The sequence below is a fragment of the Ascaphus truei genome, chromosome 3 (assembly GCF_040206685.1).
Source record: "Ascaphus truei isolate aAscTru1 chromosome 3, aAscTru1.hap1, whole genome shotgun sequence".
NCBI classification, from domain to species: Eukaryota; Metazoa; Chordata; class Amphibia; order Anura; family Ascaphidae; genus Ascaphus; species Ascaphus truei.
Window position 1 is genome coordinate 380276673 of NC_134485.1, and position 20602 is coordinate 380297274.

The following is a 20602-nucleotide window of genomic DNA, read 5'->3' on the forward strand; positions in this document are numbered from 1 at the left end:
CACAGTTCTAAAGATAATAATAATAATACAGGCATACTCCGCATTAACGTACGCAATGGGACAGGAGCATGTATGTAAAGCGAAAATGTACTTAAAGTGAAGCAGTACCTTTTTTCCACTTATCGATGCATGTACTGTACGGCAATCATCATATACGTGCATAACTGATGTAAATAACGCATGTGTAACAAGCTCTACAGTCTCCCCGCTTGCGCACAGCTTCGGTACAGGTAGGGAGCCGGTATTGCTGTTCAGGACGTGCTGACAGGCGCATGCGTGAGCTGCTGTTTGCCTACTGGGTGATATGTCCTTACTCGCGAGTGTACTTAAAGTGAGTGTCCTTAAACCGGGGTATGCCTGTAGCTTGTTCTTGTATAGCGCTGCTAGTTTTACGTAGCGCTTAACAGAGACATTTTGCAGGCACAGTCCCTGCCCTGTAGAGCTTGCAATCTATGTTTTTGGTGCCTGAGGCACAGGGAGATAGTTACTTGTCCAAGGTCACAAGGAGCCAGTCAGTGTCTTTACTCACTGAGCCGCTCCTTCATAAATAATATATTTTAAGGAGGCTGTAAGACAGGCCTGCACAACACGCGGCCCGCCTGCGGCGGCTTTCCCCGTCCTCCTCCCTCCCGAGCCTCCTCTCCTGCCCGCGAGCCGCTATCCCCCCCATCTCTCCCAGCCGCAAGCCGCCCCTCCTCTCGCGAACCCCCCCTCCTCTCGCGAGCCGCAAGCCCCCTCCTCTCGCGAGCCGTGAGCCCCCTCCTCTCGCGAGCCGTGAGCCCCCTCCTCTCCTGCCCGCGAGCCACGAGCCCCCCCCCCCTCCTCCTCCTCGAGCCTACTCTCAGGACTGCACGAGTGTGCTAGTCCTGCCTGCTCCGTGAAGTGCCGCGGGGGGAGGTGCAAGGGGGGGGTGAGGTGCAAGGGGGGGAGGGGAGGTGAGATGCAAGGGGGGATGGGAGGTGCATGGGAGTGATGTGAGGTGCAGGGGGGGGGGGGAGGTGAGATGCCAGGGGGGGAGGGGAGGTGCAAGGGGGGAGGTGAGGTGCAAGGGGGGGAGGGAGGAGCAGGGGAGTGATGTGAGGTGCGGGGGGGGGGGGAGGGGAGGTGATGTGCAGGGGGGAGGTGTAGTGGGGTGATGTGAGGTGCAGGGGAGTGAGTGAAGTTTGGCAGCTGAGCTGACTGAGGGGGGAAGTGTGTGTCAGTCAGTCAGTGAGTGTGTCAGTGAGTGTGTGTGTCAGTGAGTGAGTGTGAGCTGACTGAGGGGGGAAGTGTGTGTCAGTCAGTGAGTGTGTCAGTCAGTGAGTGTGTGTCAGTCAGTGGGCTTCCCACCCTTCTCTCCTGACTCCCCCCTTCTCTCCTGACTCCCTCTCCCCCCTCTCCTGACTCCCTCTCCCAGCCTCTCCTGACTCCCTCTCCCCACCTCTCTCCCTCTCCCCCCCCTCTCTCCTGACTCCCTCCCCCCTCTCGCCCCCTCTCCTGACTCCCTCCCCCCTCTCGCCCCCTCTCCTGACTCCCTCCCCCCTCTCGCCCCCTCTCCTGACTCCCTCCCCCCTCTCGCCCCCTCTCCTGACTCCCTCCCCCTCTCTCCTGACTCCCTCTCCCCCCCTCTCTCCTGACTCCCTCTCCCCCCCTCTCTCCTGACTCCCTCTCCCCCCTCTCTCCTGACTCCCTCTCCCCCCTGTTTGTACACAGGGTGCGTGTATAGAGATGGATGAACGTTACCAAGGGTCTCAGGTGTGTGTGTACACAGAGTGTGTGTTAATCCGTTTTTATGAAAGTCAAGGGTCTGATGTGTGTGTGTGTGTGTGTACACAGGGTGTGTGTATAGAGATGGATGAAAGTTACCAAGGGTCTCAGGTGTGAGTACACAGGGTGTGTGTATAGAGATGGATGAAAGTTACCACGGGTCTCAGGTGTGTGTGTGTGTGTACACAGGGTGTGTGTATAGACAGGGGTGACAGTGTGAGATGGCTGAAACTTACCAAGGACTCTGCAGGGGTTCTCTGGGGGTATGGTGTCAGTGAGAGTGTGTGACAGTGAAGTAGGTGTGTGTCAGTGATGTCATTCTACCTTTTGGCCAATGAGAGTCGTGTGGGAGGCACACAGGGACCAATGTCTGTGTGTGTCTATGTGTGTGTCACAGTGGAGCGTACCTCTTGGCCAATGAGTCGCGGGGGGCGGGCGGACACAGGAACCAATCAGATTCACCACATCTACTCACAAGATTCAATTTTATTATATAAGATAGCCAAGATGTATATTAGACATAACTGTGTAATCAATAAATGGATCAATTAGTGAATATCATTAAAAAATATACAATTTACAACAAACAAAATCCTATACTTTTCCTAAAAAACTGGGCTACTCCTGAGAACACGAACCATTCTCAAGGTCCACACGGAGAAAATGGGATATATAAACTCCAGTGCAAATTGCTCAAATAGGAAAATAAAAATACAATTAATTTAATATATTTTGTGTAAATACCGCTCATTGATGCAGAAGTTAATACAGATATATGTAAATTAATTAAGTGATTGGTTTTGAACTAAATTGTTTTGAAATAAATGTGGTTTAAATAAATGATGTGTGAACACACACACACACACACACACACACACACACACACACACACACACACACACACACACTAATAAAGGTATTTAAAAAAATAACTGTTGACAAAAAAGTGATGCACAATAGGGTTCCTTTTTCTCCCGTGTTTAGTATATATTGTTTTTTCCCTGATTGCAGCCCTTTAGTTAGTAATTATTAGGCTGAGCAGGGACCCCTCTTTTGCTGTTGTACGACAAAAAAAGTGTATCATCATATAGGGTGCCCAATGGTGGTGAACGAGACAATCCTTAAGATATTCATCCCAGAGAATAGATCCCCGCGGTCCTGTGTTTTCCCGTCGGAGTGCAGAGAGCTGCAGTGATTTGGAGCTGTCGGGGTAATTGATTGACGAAGCAGGGGAAACTGGGGAAACGCTGCAGCTCTCGGCATTCTGACAACAAAACACAGGACTGCGGAGAACTATTTTTTGGGATCAATCTCTTTTTAGGTATTGTCTCATTCCAACCATTGGGCACCTTTTGTGATTATACACTTTTTTCTCAATCGTTTTTTTTTTTTTTTTATAACTTTTTTTAATTAGTGTTCTGCATCACTTTTTTATATACATGTTTTTTTTTTTTACGAATCGTTTATTTAAAACACATTTTTTTTTTTCAAATACTGGTTTTTTTTTTTTCCAAACAATTTAATACTAATCCAATCAGATGAAACAAAGGGGTTAACCGGCGCCAAAGAGGGTAAATACCAGTCCTGTTGTGACAGTCCAAATACAGTCCTTGGGATGATGAATGGTGATGATTCTCACCTCAGCAGTGCATATGTGAAAAAAGAGAAAGAGAAATAATAGTGCAGTAAATCAACACAGGGGGGGGGGGGGGGGTGATCACAGATCTTGACAAAAAACAACAAACAAGACATACAAACATATAACACTAGCACGGCCTAAATATTAATAAAAAGCATATTTATTGATGTGGAAATGTGCATAAACCGCATCCGGAGGGGTAAAATTGCAACCCTACTCACAAAATGCTGGAAAGGTACAGGCAGATCTGCTGTATGCAGCTGGGCTCTCAAGATGGCGACCGGAGCACTTGTGCTGGCGTCCACACGTGACTAGGAAGCCAGGCAGATGACTCAGATGACGAGGCCTCTGGGCGGACGTGACGTCACCCCCGTTGTGTATTCTCCACCGGCTCACAGGACTCCAGTCCTCCAGTCCTCATCAGCAGCCGCAATATCGCCGTACCTCGGTTCAAAACACTAGTTGGAGACTGCAGAGTTTCTCCTTTGGAACTGCAGACTTCACCACACTGGAACACTCTAAAAACTTGAAACTTCCCGACGCGTTTCGTACGCATGCGCGTACTTCTTCAAGGGATGTCATGACATGTCATGACATCCCTTGAAGAAGTACGCGCATGCGTACGAAACGCGTCGGGAAGTTTCAAGTTTTTAGAGTGTTCCAGTGTGGTGAAGTCTGCAGTTCCAAAGGAGAAACTCTGCAGTCTCCAACTAGTGTTTTGAACCGAGGTACGGCGATATTGCGGCTGCTGATGAGGACTGGAGGACTGGAGTCCTGTGAGCCGGTGGAGAATACACAACGGGGGTGACGTCACGTCCGCCCAGAGGCCTCGTCATCTGAGTCATCTGCCTGGCTTCCTAGTCACGTGTGGACGCCAGCACAAGTGCTCCGGTCGCCATCTTGAGAGCCCAGCTGCATACAGCAGATCTGCCTGTACCTTTCCAGCATTTTGTGAGTAGGGTTGCAATTTTACCCCTCCGGATGCGGTTTATGCACATTTCCACATCAATAAATATGCTTTTTATTAATATTTAGGCCGTGCTAGTGTTATATGTTTGTATGTCTTGTTTGTTTCCCTGACTGGTTGTACCACCAGTCATTCACCTGGCTGCCTGAACATTTATTCATCAGTATCCCTAGCGCTGTTTTGCACCTATTTCTTTTTTCACTAATCCAATCACTTACTTAATTTGCATATATTTATATTAATTGAATATGCATCAATAAGAAGTATTTACACATAATACATTAAACTCATTGTATTTTCCTTTTCCTATTTGAGGAATTTGCACAGGAATTGATATATTCCATTTCCTTGATGCACTTATTGTATTATAATGTCTTCTTTTATTGGTTTTGTGCATAGGCTTGTATGCAAAATGATAAATGACAGCAGTTGTAGAAAATAAAAAGATTCCATATAATGCACTAAAGGAACAGACAGTCTAGAGTTTTTCCCTTTGTACTCATGTTACTTTAGCAGACATATTATTGGTTTTGAAATAATATTGAATATATTATACAATAAAGGATTTCCACCTTTCACATGTGCGGTTTTCCTCAGATCCCCCAAACCTGTCTCATTCACACCACAATATCATTACACATACATCAGCGTTAAACTACAGATAAGGATCCTCGAACATGCAACCGAACACACTCTGTGACTTACTTATTCGTTTCGTATCCATTTGTAACATGTATGTTTCCCTGGGGGTTGTGCCTCTTCTCCTCTCCACTTGTGTCTGGTTTGCAATCACCAGCATGAGAAACCAGAGTCAGTAGCTAATCTCAAACTGATGAATCGTGTAAGTCTTTCAGTGGGGTTTCTGGTGTTGTAATTCCAGGCTCTGCTGATGAACCTATGTAGCAGGTGACAGCTGTAGGTCAGGGGTGGCCAACCATTTTTTTTTCAGGTGTGCCAATAAATGGGCACATATCTTTTTGGCGGGCCACCCCCTCCCCATTTCTCACTCTCTTCCCAACCGCTAAGAATTTTACCTTGGGGGATAACGGGAGGCCTCCGGTCCCGGTGGGCGGATGCGGACGTTGGGCCCAATTTTTGGCACCGGCCGTGGGCTACGGCACGGCAGGTGGCGTGAGGAGAGTCAATGAGCGGCTGATACCAGAGTATCACAAGGACTTTAACATATGAAGCGGCCGAAGGCAATGGGGTTGACCAACTCTGCGGTAGGTAAACATCCATGTTTAAAATTGATACGAAGCCAAGATATGATATACAATACCACACCCAGAATCCGTGTCTATATAGTTTAACCCCTGTAGGATGTGACAATGGGGTGAATGAAACACCTAGTGTATAAAAGACATGCAGATGCCCTCATACGTTTGATGTATGCTGTACAGTGGTGGGATGGTGTCACTCTTGCAGCCACCATACCTGTGCTGTGCTTGGTTTGCTCCCTTTACATAAAACTGGTTTAGAATGTGGAAAATATGATCTTTGCAATTTGGGCTGAAATAATTGTAGTGGGAGCGAATGTGTTTTACAGAGTCCAATGCGAAACACCCTGCTAATCTTCTATCCTGCCCCGCAGAGCGCTGGGAAAGGAGTTTCATAGATCTTCAAGCTCTTAGAGGTATAGTCAGTGTATCTACCAACGTCTCCCAGCTGCAAAACTGGGGTAAAATTAGAGTAAAAACATTACCACAGTTATAAAAAAAAAAGTAATCAAATTAAAAGCAATAGGATTTTCTCAGGTGATGAATTTGATGTGATTTTTTTTCTCACCAGAATTGAATAAATAGATCCTAATGTCTTGTTTTTGCTTAGGCTGTTTGTACCAATGAGAAAGATGTCTATGCTTGTTGCATTTAAGTCAAACCCTATCCAAATCTATTAGCGCAATTTTAGGCTGCATTGCATTATGCTTTAAAATCCTCTTATGTTAGTCAAGCAAATTTTTTTTTAAAATAACACTAACGTTTAGCTCTTTAATGAAAGTACAGCTTTACAAAATGTGGTCTTTACATGAATAAGTAACATGCCGTACAAATATCCACTCACACAGACCTTGTCTTCACTATTTGAGGTTAGATATTACAATGTTTGTTCCTAGACAAGTTTAGATGAGTTTTTACGTGTCTGCTTAGCAGGTGATTTCCATTCAGTAAAATGTTCATACTTTGCATATCTCCCCTCTCTCCCCTCTCTCCCCTCTCTCTCTTTTTTTTTTTTTTTTTTGCTAATTGGCCAAAGTCTCTTCGACTTTTAGTGGAATATTAAAATATGATCGCTTTTTTTCGACCATTTCATAGCCCCCACTCATCCACTATCCTTGGTATATAAAATGCACATTTTACCCAACTAAAAGAAGTCAGTTGGGTCCCAGAAGAAAAATACAAAACAAACAAGCTACAAATGTCACATTACACAAGATAACATTCTAATAGGGCTCAAACAGACGCCTACCATAAATTGTAGGCTACGAATATATTGAATTTGCACAATATAAAAAGTGTACATCTTGACGAACTCGGACAAAATGCTTAAAATCAGAATGTCTCAGATCAGTATAAATCAATGTTAATGCTTGAATACAAAATATTAACAAGTACCTAGGTATATGAGCATATAGTACTCAAGTGTAGTACTCCATGTAAATACTCAATTGAAAACATTAGCTTTTAAATGAGCATATGCTCTCCCAAAAAAATTAAAACGACACCCTTGGGGGGTCTCTGAACCGTGTTAATTTCAGCTTCGGGGACCCCCTGCTTCCCGAGATGCTTACCTCAATAGGGGGTGCTGGTATCTCTTTGGAGGTTTAAATGTCCCGGTCACGCTGGCCAATAGAAAGAGTCAAGAGATTACGTCACTCCTTCCTACTGGCCCGCGGAATGTGGGAAATTTAAACAGCCATTTCGATAGCCCCAAATAGCCCTGCCAGAGCTTCTACCGGCACCCCCTACGGAGGTAAGTATCTCGGGACACAGGGTGGTGCAGGAGTTGAAATTAATGCAGTTCAGCTCCAGAAATCCCCCGCTTCAAACCAATTAAAAAAAACACAAAAATCAAAATCACAAGTGGTGCATTTTCACCATATTGTTATTGCAATACACATAATAAATAAGGTAATGCATTGCTCTTTTCATCCCAAAATGTACATTATGTTTTACATTGAATAGTGAATTCTGCTGAAAACAGCTGTCCATTGAAACAACTTTGGGACAAAAGTGTGACCTGATTTACAAACATTAATTTAATCGATATAAAAACCCTTCTTTATAACTTTAATTTGCATTTGCTTTATTCATATTAAAGTGTATCCAAATATTGTGAGCAGTAAATCTCGCTTTTATACTAGTAGTTGCTAAACACAATACTAATATTTGAAATATTTCTTAAATAGGTTACCATAACAATAACAATGACTATGCAAAAAATATACATAAGACGCCATTATACATTTCAGGAGAGCTGCCGCGTCCCCATCTATTTTTGGTCGCCGCATGCAAAAAGTCTGTTTTGCAAGAACAAATATTATTTATGAAACTTCATCACTGCATTGAAAGGAAGTCGGGAGTAACACGACAAGAGATTGACAGATCATGAAGCGTTACTTGCTACAATACCTACTCAAATAAGTAGAAATGGGAAAGGAGTATGGGAGAATTAAATAAGAACGGGGATGTTTTTCTTACAATATGCTGAAGAGAAGGGAAGCAGGCACACGGGCTTATGCAAAAAGATATTTAATGTGCCACAAAGAAATCCAACGTTTCGGGCGAATCTCACTGCCTTTATCAAGGAGAAGGCCTCATATTGGACCCAGTGCACCGGCAGATAAGTACCCCCCTCCAGCACCATATTGCAGTGTGCATGTACTCCTCTCTATGACTTTCTTACAATATGCTACAGGAGCTGAATAGGTCTGAAGTGCATTTCTTTGTAATGCTGAACGGCATCCGCAATGAACTGTGGGACAATGCAGAAGCTAATGGTTCAATAGTGCCAATCCCTTTCAGCACACGCAACATAATCATTCATCTTCTACACAGAAACCAATCTAAGACAGGATGCAGAATTACCTGCAAAAGGTACAAGAAACCCATCAAGATACCTCAAAGTACCAATAAGAATGAAATATACAAAAAGCAATATGGTAGTATGTTTATGGATTAAAAGGCAAGCTCTTTGAAAGACACAGCAATGCAGCCAAGTTATGTTCTTGTCTGTTTCTTTAACACAGAGAAAATATGCATACACATTTCAGCAACATATGTAACAGTAAAAGCTGTATAGAAGAATACTTCCTGAATAAAAGTTTGCTGAACATGGTTCAGATTACAAGTTATTTCAAATAAGCACAATGCCGTTCAGAAGCATTTACTGTGTATCCAAACTCTACTTGTAGTAACACACAGTGTTGCACAAATAGTTTCAATGTTATCATATTCAAAAGGTGTTTGGATATCATTTCAGGCAGCATTTTACCTTTATTTTCAGTCTGCATTAGATCAATTTAGTATGATGCTAAATTATATAAAAATTCCACCTTGATTTCAAATTCAATTTATTTTTCTTAAATATTTATGGTAAATGTTTTTTAAACACCTAAATCTAACATCTATGCATTGTCTTTCCTTTTTTTAATAATGGATAAAATGTTGCCCAAAAGTCTACCATTACATCAAACTACAAATACAAAAAATATAGTATCACACTTTAAATGATACAATTTGTATCAACCTTTAAGGTATTTTCTGGTTATTAGGGATGTGATATAAAAATCGGTAACATTGCCTTGCTTCATTGGAAACATACATTGCTACTGACTAATAATGTACCCAAGTTATACAATAGGTTGTCACCTGTGAGTGGCAAAAAAGGAACAGAAATTAAACCCCCATTTCTTCCTCTCTCAATTCCTTCTACCTCACTCTCAAGGGTGCAATCCCTCTTAATTGACAAATAAAAAAAACACAATTGTATTGTGTAACCAACTTAACTTTTCCATTTCTTTGTTGATTCTTTGTTCAATTCTTTGGAGTTGAGCACCCCCCGAGTTAGAGAACAAACACAAATAAGGAGAGAAGGAGCTATACCAATGCAAGCTCTCGTTCAGTATGAAAAAGTCCACCTCTTTCCCCCAAATTTCAGGTCTAAACAAACCAGGTGTACAAACTAACTTGAATAAAAACACATTTAAAAAAAATTCACGTACAAGTAGATAAAACCAGAACCCAGATGAAGTATTTTGGTTTATTTTGGTCCTGGGAGGGACTGCACCTTTGCCACATATGCCATCCACGTGAAAGATAAGCAAAACAAGTAAATCAACTGCATTCTAGAGAGTGGCAGGCGGAGAGCCCATGCACTTCACGTGCACAAGGTTCCTTTGTTCATCTCAAGGAGTTGTATGAAGCAGCTGGCTAAAGAAGGAACCACTCTTCTGATTTTCTCTGGAAAAGAAACATTTCATCTTTGAAATAGCAATTAAATAGTCATCAGAAAAAACAGGCAGGTGGCAACCTTTGTATTACACATTACTGCACAACCTGCAGAATACTGATGTGTGACAGTAAGAAAACTAATACCTAAATGTTTTTCTATAGAATAAGAAGGAGCATGTACCAAAACCCATTGCCGATCTGCCCAGAGATAGCCCTAGAATTGAGAAATCGGGCAGTTCCCGGAAACTCAACTAACTGTGGCAAGAATTGGTCCTCCTAAAATATAAATTCAATATACAATATCTTACATAGAAAGTTGTAATACTAGTGGTTTCAATCCCTGCTACTCTCTGCAATGCACAATCTCCAGAGAGTATCAATTTCCTGGCAATTAAAGAAAACAATGCCCCGCAACAAGGCCAGACTGCTTCGTTTGGCCTTTAAAACCACATGTATTGTAACATTAAAATACCATTTCATACCGTAGTGCATGATCAATCCATCTTCTATATTCCCAACACAAAGCCTTGATAAAGTTGATCATTTAAATAGTATTTGTATCAAAAATGTCCGACCAACAATTATGTGCAATGGAGGAAAGGTGTAAAAAAAAAATGTTGCAACCAATATGACGCGAACTGCATTGAGTTCCATAAAATTGTTATTAAAGTATGGGCTATTTATGTAGCTCTACATTATGTATTCATAAATTACATACATTCACCCCATGTCAACTGTTAAGCAAAAAACTAAAACAATAATAATTTAAAAGAAAGTGCTGTACTGTAATTCATTCATACTGTAATATTGTTGCCCATTTTAGCAGGTAAAATACAAAATCAAATATTAAAAATAAATAATAAAAAAATTAAAAAAATCAGTGCTGTGAAGTCTTTGTTTTATATAAATATCATTATCATATAACCCAAAGAGGTGTGCAGTGTTACAAGTTTGAATCCAGATAATATTAAGCTTTATCTGCTTATGAACCCTTCACGAATCAGTCCCTTTGACTCCTTTCCAAAAGAACTATTTTCATCCTGATCACAAACTTTGAAGAAACGAAATACTTGTGGAGCCTATTTAGATGGACATAATATATATTTTTATATAGACATTTAATAAAACTTCTGCTTCAAAACTCCACCCTCATCACTGCAAGTTATTCTCAGTTACATGTGTATTCATGGTACGCACAATACGGAATACACATCCAGTAGCATCTGAATACATATATATGTATATATGTATATGTATATATATCAAATGGAAATATTACTGTGTGCTCATTTGCATGTCTTAGACAGGTCTGGAACCCTGCCTTTCACCATTATCACCCAGCATACAGTGCTTCCACTGCAGCAAGGGATTCTGGGAAATGACATGCAAATGAGCACATAGTGCCACCCTTTGCTTCAAATCCATTTTGACGTGGATCCCTATAAGTTTATGCTCGCTGCATTGCACAGCTTTTCCGCACAGCCTGGGTTAAGATCCATAGCCAGTAAACCCACTTACAGACAGCTGTTTCGACCTTTTGGGTCTCATCAGTGTGAGGCTGGTTATACTGGCTCTGCAATTTGAAGCTCTGGACAGGCATCCACCACACATTATTTAAGTTAAGGGTAGGTAAAAAAAAAAAAAGTGTCAAAAAACCCTCCACCGTAAAGCATATTGCTATATGGGTTATGGTGGAGGTTTTCTTTACCCAGCATAACTTAAATATATATATATATATATATATATATATATATATATATATATATATATATATATATACATATATATATATCTTCCAAGCGTATATATGACGCTATTATAAATGATCAAATCGATTACAGAAAAAGATTTTACTTGGGCAAGTAGCTCACTTATTGTACGCACTTGTCTTAAAAAGGGACTGGTTCGTTAAGTTTGCCTGGATCATTTTATTCATCGCAAGTGAAGAAAGATTAACCCCAAGTTAAAGAAACGAGCAGAAGAATCAAAAGTGCTTCACTGAAAACCCCTGATGCACCAAAATATCAAAATATAAATAAATATCTATGTATATAAAATTAAACGTAGCCCCAGCCCCATATTTATCGCTAAAGATATGCAATTAACAAGGCCGTTAGAAAAACATTTTAAGTTTGAATGTAAAATAGCCCTGCATTATGCCTTAACTCCAGCAACTTTCTGCTAGTCTTCTGCACGGTAGGGACCGACGCACAGTGTTGTTCGTGCAGATTGAATGGCTTAGTATTTCACATACATGGATTACTATATAACCCCCTTGCGGAGAAGGAGATTACAGATGCTATTGTAGCAAACCTCATTCAGCATGAGCTGAACAAAAGAAATGTACTCCACACCACAAAGATGCATCACTTTTCAATATCCATACTGGGATTTCTCCACTAAAATGGCGGCCGCAAGTTGCTGAGCATCTGTGATGTGTGGATTCCTTTTCATAACAATCCGCACCAGTTCTGCAGGAAAGATGTTGCACAAGTTAACGAAAACCTTCTCTCTGGTTCCCTGATACCTTCGAGGTTCTTGTGGAATACCACAGAAAGGTATCCTCCAAGACTGATCCTGATGCTCAGGCAAGCTTTGGAAAGCAAATTGCTCATAGCATGGCTGGGAAGGGTTGCTAGGCAATGAGTAAGTCTGACGATAACCATAAGCCCCGACACCATAATTAGACCTTTCCCAACTCCCAGGACCTTCTTGGCTTGGATGTGGCTTATGTTGTCGCAGTGGGGAGCTGGCATATAAACGTGAATCAGAGACGCTTTCCATTCTTGTGGACACCAAAGCTCTGCCCATAATCCCGTTCTTAGAAACGGGGGAATTTTGAGAAACATGGTACTCATTTGGGCAACTTGAACGGGCTGCAACTGTATGATGCTGAAGTGGAACAGACATATGAGGAAACGGTGGTTTGTGATGATGCTTTGGTTCCTCATGTCCGTAGCTTTGAACTCTTGTTAAAGAATCATGGTAGCTCTGCATGAATGCTTGGGAACAGGAATGATTGTGCGAGTGCATATGCTGACATTTCATATTTTCATCCAGTTGTGGATCAGGAGAACTGACATAGGAGCGGTCATTATATCCTGCATACGAGTCACTACTGCCACAGCTCAAGCTTCCGTCACTGCTGCAGTCAGACGCTACAGAACTAATCCTGTAATCGGTGTCCAGTGAGTAACGCCTTTCAGGACTTCGATTTCCAGAGATGCCGAGGTTTGAATAAGCATTCACCATCGAGTAATATCCTATATCAACAGGTGATTCACATTTGGGGTATTGGTCACAGGGGACAGTGCCATGATTTTTTGTTGACTTTAGCATTGGAGAATACAATCCAGGTGGTGCTTGATCCTGAGATGGTAAATGCACAACTGAAAGGATACCATTGCTTGAAGGTGGAGTACTTTGGGATTTGGTATTCAATATACTAACTAAAGAAGGTACAGACCTGGTTTCAAACTTGTTTTTGGTGGGAAGCTTTTCCTCTAATTCCTGATAGGCTTGGGTCCTTATGCTTGGGTCTGATTGCCTCTTTGGAGCAGAACGCTTCATGTCAGAACTGCTGTCAATCTTGGTATTTGAAGGAACACTGTTGCTTTTAACCAGTCCTACCTCACTTGCAGTTTTGGCTGTGGTGCTTCTAGACATGGCACGAAGTTCATCAGCTACTGAGCGCTGTGGCTGATTACCCCTCTCTGGGTGATAATATTTGCACTTATGCCCATATGTGCATTTCTTTCCTATTAGGAAAAGAAAGGAAGATAAAGTAAGGAATGCATTAATAACTTACATAAAAATGTTTAAATATATCATACTCTGTTTAGAATTCACATGCATTTCATGCTAGCTAGCCATTAAGAGCAGTGGGCATATCAATTTGCTATAATGTCTACATGCATAAAATAATTCGTAGCAATGTCAAAATTGGGGTGCAATAAATGGATATTTATACTTTGTATAAATAAGATTCAAATTAAAAACAGTGTCCTAGTTTCAATAACATTTCCAAGATCCCTTTTCACATACAGTTTTTTCCTATCCCTTATGCATATACTGTTCTACATCACTGAGCTGCAACTTACTCACACTCTCTACTGAATCTATATGCTTTCTTTCTTAGGCTGTGGCCACGCTGCCGCTGAGCGCGCTCATTCTTGGCCCGCTCACTTTAATGTAATATAATGAGCATGGCCACACTAACGCTTTGTGCGCGTGCACGTACACTCGGCAATGCTCAGCGCTTGGGGCGACATGGAAAATTGATTTCCAAGCGCTCAGAACAGTCACACGACCCAAAATGACGTCATGATAGTTCCTTCAATAATACGCCCCGATCCAGCCAATTACACGCCCCTTCCCTTAAGCGCCATGCCCCCCGCTCGTGCTCACAAATTGCGGAAGGACAGCCAAGCGCTCATGCTTGGAGAGTTGGTGACGTCACCGCTCTCAAGCATGAGCACGCTCAGCGGCAGCGTGGCCGTAGCCTTTGGCATGGTCAGTGCTTAGGCGCTGGCCCGTGCTGAGGCGCGCTGCTGCTCGGCAGTGAGCCCCTGCAGCCGCAATGAGAGCGGCTTTAGCAGGGGCTCGCGCACGCGTCCGCAAGAAAATGTTAGTTTCTGCGCTCGCCGGAGCGCAGGGCCGGTCACGTGAGCGGTTCGCCCAATGAGGACGAACCAGCTCCGTGACATCACAGCCCCCCCCCCCGACACGCCCTCGGACGGCGCGCGGTCTAAGGCCAGGGAAAGCACCCGCTTTCCCTCAGCCTCAGCGCGCCTCCGCACGGCTAAATTCACTATGGACTTAGCCTTACATGTATGTCAAAATACAGTGTCCACAATTTACCCACTATTTGCTTTTACAGTTTGTCTCAAGCACTAATTTATGAATGCTCATAATGCAAAGTGCCACATACCGTCGTCATTATATTAGTAATAACAACAATTATTTACCATACGGACAAGGCTGTTTCTTGCATTCAGGGATTACAGGTTTCTTCCTCAAAAAATTATCCAGGCTTGGCCCGTGACGGCCTAAAGGATCATCAGGAGGCATAAATCTACAAAAGAGGCAAATGCTACATATTAACCAACTTGGATTTTTTTTATCGTTTATGGTTTCCTTAATTATACTAAAAAACATTTTTTTTGTTTTCTCTAATATTCCCATTATTCCCAGAGAGGTCTCCAATGCATTGCACATTTTTGTAAAATGTTATTTAAGAATGCATCTTTAGTAGTGAAGGGGTTACATATAACCTCTTCTCCAATACAACTACTATATATTTGTCTGCTATATATGGTTGGCCTCTTTGCCATGCATTTGGACACCTCTAAGATAGCGCAACCACATTTTGCATGATGTTTCCTGAGATCAAGGAGCAGGTTTTTGTCTATGTTTGGATACATTCTATTAATTCTATTAATTCTATGAGTTATTACAATTTCTCAAGCAACTCAACCACAGGGTGTTGTACCTCGTCGGCTATGTATCTGGCACGTGACATCATAATGCACATAGCCTGGGGGCAGATAAGGAGAGTCAGGCAGCTATAAAGCTTACACAAAAAGCAGATGAAGAAAGAAAGGAAGTCAGCTGGCATGCGAGGAGAAAGTCAGAATGCTGGAGGAGAGAAAGGTGAAAAGAATTGGGGACATCATTAGGTATTGAAGGAAAGTGATGGGAGAGAGATGAGGGGTAGGAGAGAAATGAGGGGGGGGGGTGGAAGAGATAGAAGTGGGTAAGGAGAGGAGGAGAGAGAGAGAGAAGGGATGAGGTAGTTTTTTTAGAATTCCTGAGCAACACTTGGTACTTTTATCTAGTTATTTATGGAGCGTCATCTTTTACTTTAATAAAATTGACCAGATTGGGGGGGAAAATAGCTAAAAACTATGACATTTTGGACATAAAGCTCACAGACAAAGCTATAGGTAGCTCCTGTATGAGGGTAGATATGTTAGATTAGAGCACACACGTATATACTTACAAAAGTTCATCACAATGCATCAATTGAGAATTAGCAAAAGCCCTTGCATCAACATTGCTCTTTTTTGATGGTAGCATTGATGCTGTTACAGACAAGAGAAGCTATAAGAGGAATGTGACATGTGACAGATAGGTGATGTTACCTCATCGTTCTATAATGTCCTTTGTACTTCTGTACATTTAAGGTTCACCCATAAAGTAAACTAGGCAACTTTTTGATGCTTCATAACGGAAAAAAAATAATAGAGACCAGAAATCTCATCTACTATGAAAACCAGAAGAAGAATATAATACAGTATATGAAACCTAAATGTAGCTAAATTACTTGCATGATGTACAAAACATGAAAAGAAGAACATATTAAAAGTCACTTTGAATGCTAATAAAATAAAGTGTAGTAGTGAAGTATTAGCATTCTACCAAATAATTGCTGGGACATAAAAACCCAAATCGCCCTAATACATACAATTGGAAAACGTGGAGTGAGCAAAACTCACCCTCATTTAAGAAACTGGATTTCCTCTGTCATTTTGTGAAGTTAATTTTATACACTGTAAATGATTCCAATGTATTTAATGATGTACATCATTTTAAGTGAATGTCTATGGCACTGGAATTAAACAAAATCTTCATTTCTGTCTCCTACCACTTGTACAGTATTTATACAAAACAGGGCTTTACTTACTTGTCATTGACAAATGAATACATTAGCAACCTCTCATCAATGAATTTCTTCCATTCAGGCTTTTCATTTGCCAGATCCCTGTAGTTGTCGTTAGATACAATGATGCCGTCCGACTCAAATGCCAACTTCACTATAAACCGGTCATCATAACACACCACCCTTCTCCCCTGCACCCGACGGGATGGGGTGAACACCAGAATTTTTTCCTTCTCCAACTTACGTAAGATTTCTTGATCTAAAAAAAAAAATGATTGTTACAGCGAGGGAGCATAAAAAGGCATGAATTGGGAAAACAGGATACAATACATAAAACGATGTATGCAGAAACATTAAGGAATATGTTAATGATTCCAAACGCAAAGGCTACCACAACTTCGAACCAGCTTGATTGTTTATCATTATATTTACATACACATAGGTTCTTAATGCAGCTATTCCTCCCAGGAACACTTACTGTAGCCTCTGGAGCCAAACTGCCTTACCCCAAGCTGGGCAGACCCCTAATTCCTGAGGTATTTAAAGCTCACTGAGAACATTATGCCTGCAAAGGTAAGCCACCCTCCGGGCAACAACAGAATGAGGCAACGTCATTTAGAGATAACATTGCTGCTTTCTAGTGGTGAGCCTGGATCAGAGCACCATGGTGTTGAACAAAACTTTTAGTTTCTATTCTTCAGTTGACAGCTGCTAAAGTAAATGTTCATGAAGCAAACGGGAAAAAAAAGGGGGGGTGGGGTGGAGAAGAAATTAAATGTGCATGATAAAGCTAGAGATTATTGAATAAGCCCCTAAATATCCAGTAATATAAATACAGGGTAAAGGAGGAATTTCAACTATAACGAGGTACTAAGAAAGTCAAGGGCAAGGCATCTATTAGGGGAGTGTGGTTGTGTGCATAGGAGGCAAGTGTTCAGAGGGCAAAGAAACCAAAGTAACATGGGATACAAGCAGAACAGAAATGTAAAACACCAAATTAAACCAATGGGGGCTGGGGGGACAGGGGAAGAGGGAGACAGTGCGAGAGAGAGAGAGGAGAGAGAGAGTGGCTGCTTATGCATAATAGATGTTCTCCACAGAAAATGACCGATGTAGGAGAAAGGAGGAAAGAAATATGTTATGGTAGAGGGTATTTAACCAACAAAGATGAGATAGACAGTAAAAAGAAAGTAGAGGTGGACAGTATGAGTATCAAGTAAAAACATGTGCAGAAGAATGAAACAGGAAGACCCCGAGATTAGTACAATAACATAACAAAAGTTGTTCCATACAACCCACCACTCTCCTTGAAAAAAATGTAGCAAGCATTAAGAAAAATTCAGGTCTGTGAAATACAGTAGAAGATTTGACCAAATACAGTATGCTCACACAACTGAGACATTTTCTGAATACATAACATTGTGGCGAGTTGATAAAGAAACCAGAGTTAAATAAAAACGCAACAAAAAAAACAAGTAAACTATAAAAAAAATCAACTGTTGAAAAAGCAAGAGGTCAAGTTATTTCAAGAAAACAGATAGCTTTTGCCTTTCTGCTCTACAATTCCCAAAACAATGGCTGGCCTGAAAAACACAGTTCAAATATACCACTTTAAAATTGACATTTGATAATTTAGTAGTATACCAGTCCCATTTTAGGATCAATTTGTGCTACAAAGCGCTTAAAGATTTATCTTAACAAAGGACTCCTTTGTTTAGTAACACACAAAATTGAGTCAGAAGATGCACGTTTTCCAAAAACATTAATACTGGGCGCCAACAGTGAGGGTTTACTTCTGTACACAAACCCTATCACAAATTGAGAAAGGCTTTTCAGATTTAGATTGGAGCATTACTGAAGTATTTCTTGTTGCTGCATTTATAGATTTCTCAGGACAACCATGGTGAGATTCAGCACTGAAACATTAAAACTTAAATATGCTGAGCCGAACCACCCCCAAAACATAACAACAACCCATAATTGCATTCCACACATAAAAATAGACCCTTTCACTGCTAATCCTTACACAAAGTGGCACAAATATTATGGCCGAGGGTGATATTACAACGACCGTATGACCCCGCCAAGCCTTGTCCTGGACAGCAACCTTATCTCTTCTGGCACAAGAGGACGGAGAACATCCAACAGAGGTCAATGTTTACATATGAAAAGGTTGCGTTACAAAGTAAACATGTAAAGCAACCTGAAGTAGGACTTTGCTCCTTCATTGTTCTGTTCTCACCTGTAATGAGGGCATCTGGTCGGGACTGCTCTTTTCTCCATGCAGGCACAAACACCGTAACATCTTTATGGCCCCTTTCCAAGAACCAGATAACCGCTAATTTAATCCCACGACAAGAAAACACTTCTTTATTACCATGACTGCAACAGAAAGAGAATCGCATTAGGTGGGGTGTACAACATTGGGAAAATTGCAATGTGTTTTAAAGTACCTTATGTAATTGACTAGAGGAAAAGGAAATGACAAGAGCAACTCCAGGTAATTATTATTGGTCCGAGTGTAAACCCTAGTAGAATATTAGCAATTATACTAATGAACACCGCACACACATTTGTTTACAAAGAACGAGAGACAATTGCTACAAAAGGAAAGGTAATTGGATAAACATTATGATGGGAAAGTATTTTTACCCCCAGATTCATCAAGCTCCGATATGTTTTAACGCTCCAAAACTGACATGAACTCCAACACTGTGCATGCAATGTATTGTATATAATGTATAACCCTGTTCACTTATGTAACTGTATTTGTAACCATGTATTATTTGTCATCTTAACTAGGACATACTTGAAAACGAGAGGTAACGCTCAATGTATTACTTCCTGGTAAAACATTTTATAAATAAAATAAATAAATTGACTTGAACGTGAGTTAACCCATAATGGAGTTTGATGAATAACTCCCCTAGTCTTGTTTCACACTGGAAAAAAACAACGATTTTTCAATGTCAAAATGTAGTCATTTTGCATATTTGTGGGCCAGATTTACTATATTGTGCCACGCTGTAATCATTAATTATTTGAACATAGTAAATCCTACCCTTTTTTTTTTTTACATTTGTCTCTCTGGGAAGTTAAAATGGATGCAACCATTTGCACTAATTAAGACAACAGAGGTTGCCATTGGTACAGCAGATCCCAGTGCCAAATTAAACAGGTAAACAATTAGCATAAAATGAAGGATTTTTGCTATTCCTGAAGGGTGATTTTTGAGATTGAAATATGAGGTAGTTTGAAATCATTAACTGACAGTGACTGGAGCATGATTGACCACGTGATAACTATGGTTACAGAGGGCCATAATCCAAGTAGTTTGGGGTTAATTATTATATAGTCTATTCTTGTATACTTATTGTATGGGACCAAGTAAAAGTATACTCCCCTGCTGTTAGGTGTCAAGTTCTCCAGGAGGCCAGAAGGTACAGTTCTATTCTTTGATTGTTGTTTGAAACACATTTGAATTGTGAAATTAGGTGAGAATATAAGGAGAGTGGAGTGAGGCCTTATCGAGCAAATGATGGGTGACCACATTAAAATCACGTCCTACAAGATGGCCTTTCCTGTGGGCATTTATTATGGAGGAAAATAAAGAAAATAAATAAATCTTAAGAACAAAGGAGTTTTGGTGCTTATTAGTAGGATAGATATTAACAAATTGTGATATCCTCTGGGCTGTTTCTGCCGGTTAGTAAAAGGAATCTACTACTATCCATCTGTCAGATTTAGTGATCTTTAAGCAAAATGACTGCCCTTGTTTATTTCAGTTGTTTCGATGAAAAGGAAATTCAAGAAAAATACTTATCCTTGAGCAAAGATTAGTTAAGGTAATTGAAGGACAATTGTGTCTCCGTTATGTTTTTTAAAGTGAGAAGAGGCTAGCAGCCTCTTTAAAGAGGATTTTAAGATTGTTTACATCTAGGGATATTACTTTTAATTTTGACTTTAGACACACATTATAGGGGTTTAAATATATTATCAAGCCAAAGCCGCTTAATACGAAAATCTAAAGGTTTTGAGGTAGGTTGTTCCCAAAGGTGAACATAATAATACAAATAAAACAGGGAAAAGAAAGGGTGGTTGGAAGTGGGTTGATAGAAGTGGGGGAAGAGGCATGTGTT

The 20602-nt window shown here is 41.0% G+C and overlaps 1 protein-coding gene across 4 annotated transcripts in view; it reads right to left on the minus strand.

Annotated features, from left to right (window-relative positions):
• Positions 1 to 11577: 11577 nt before the first annotated feature.
• ZC3H12C (zinc finger CCCH-type containing 12C) overlaps positions 11578 to 20602 on the minus strand; it is a 113052-nt gene continuing 104027 nt past the window's right edge. For all 4 annotated transcript variants that reach the window (XM_075592327.1, XM_075592325.1, XM_075592326.1 and 1 more), the window contains 4 exons: positions 18706 to 18845; positions 16488 to 16722; positions 14770 to 14876; positions 11578 to 13560 (listed from right to left, as the gene is read on the minus strand). In XM_075592327.1, coding sequence (XP_075448442.1) covers positions 12176 to 13560; positions 14770 to 14876; positions 16488 to 16722; positions 18706 to 18845 — 1867 coding nt within the window. In that variant the 3' untranslated portion in view covers positions 11578 to 12175. The remainder of the gene's footprint in view (positions 13561 to 14769; positions 14877 to 16487; positions 16723 to 18705; positions 18846 to 20602) is intronic.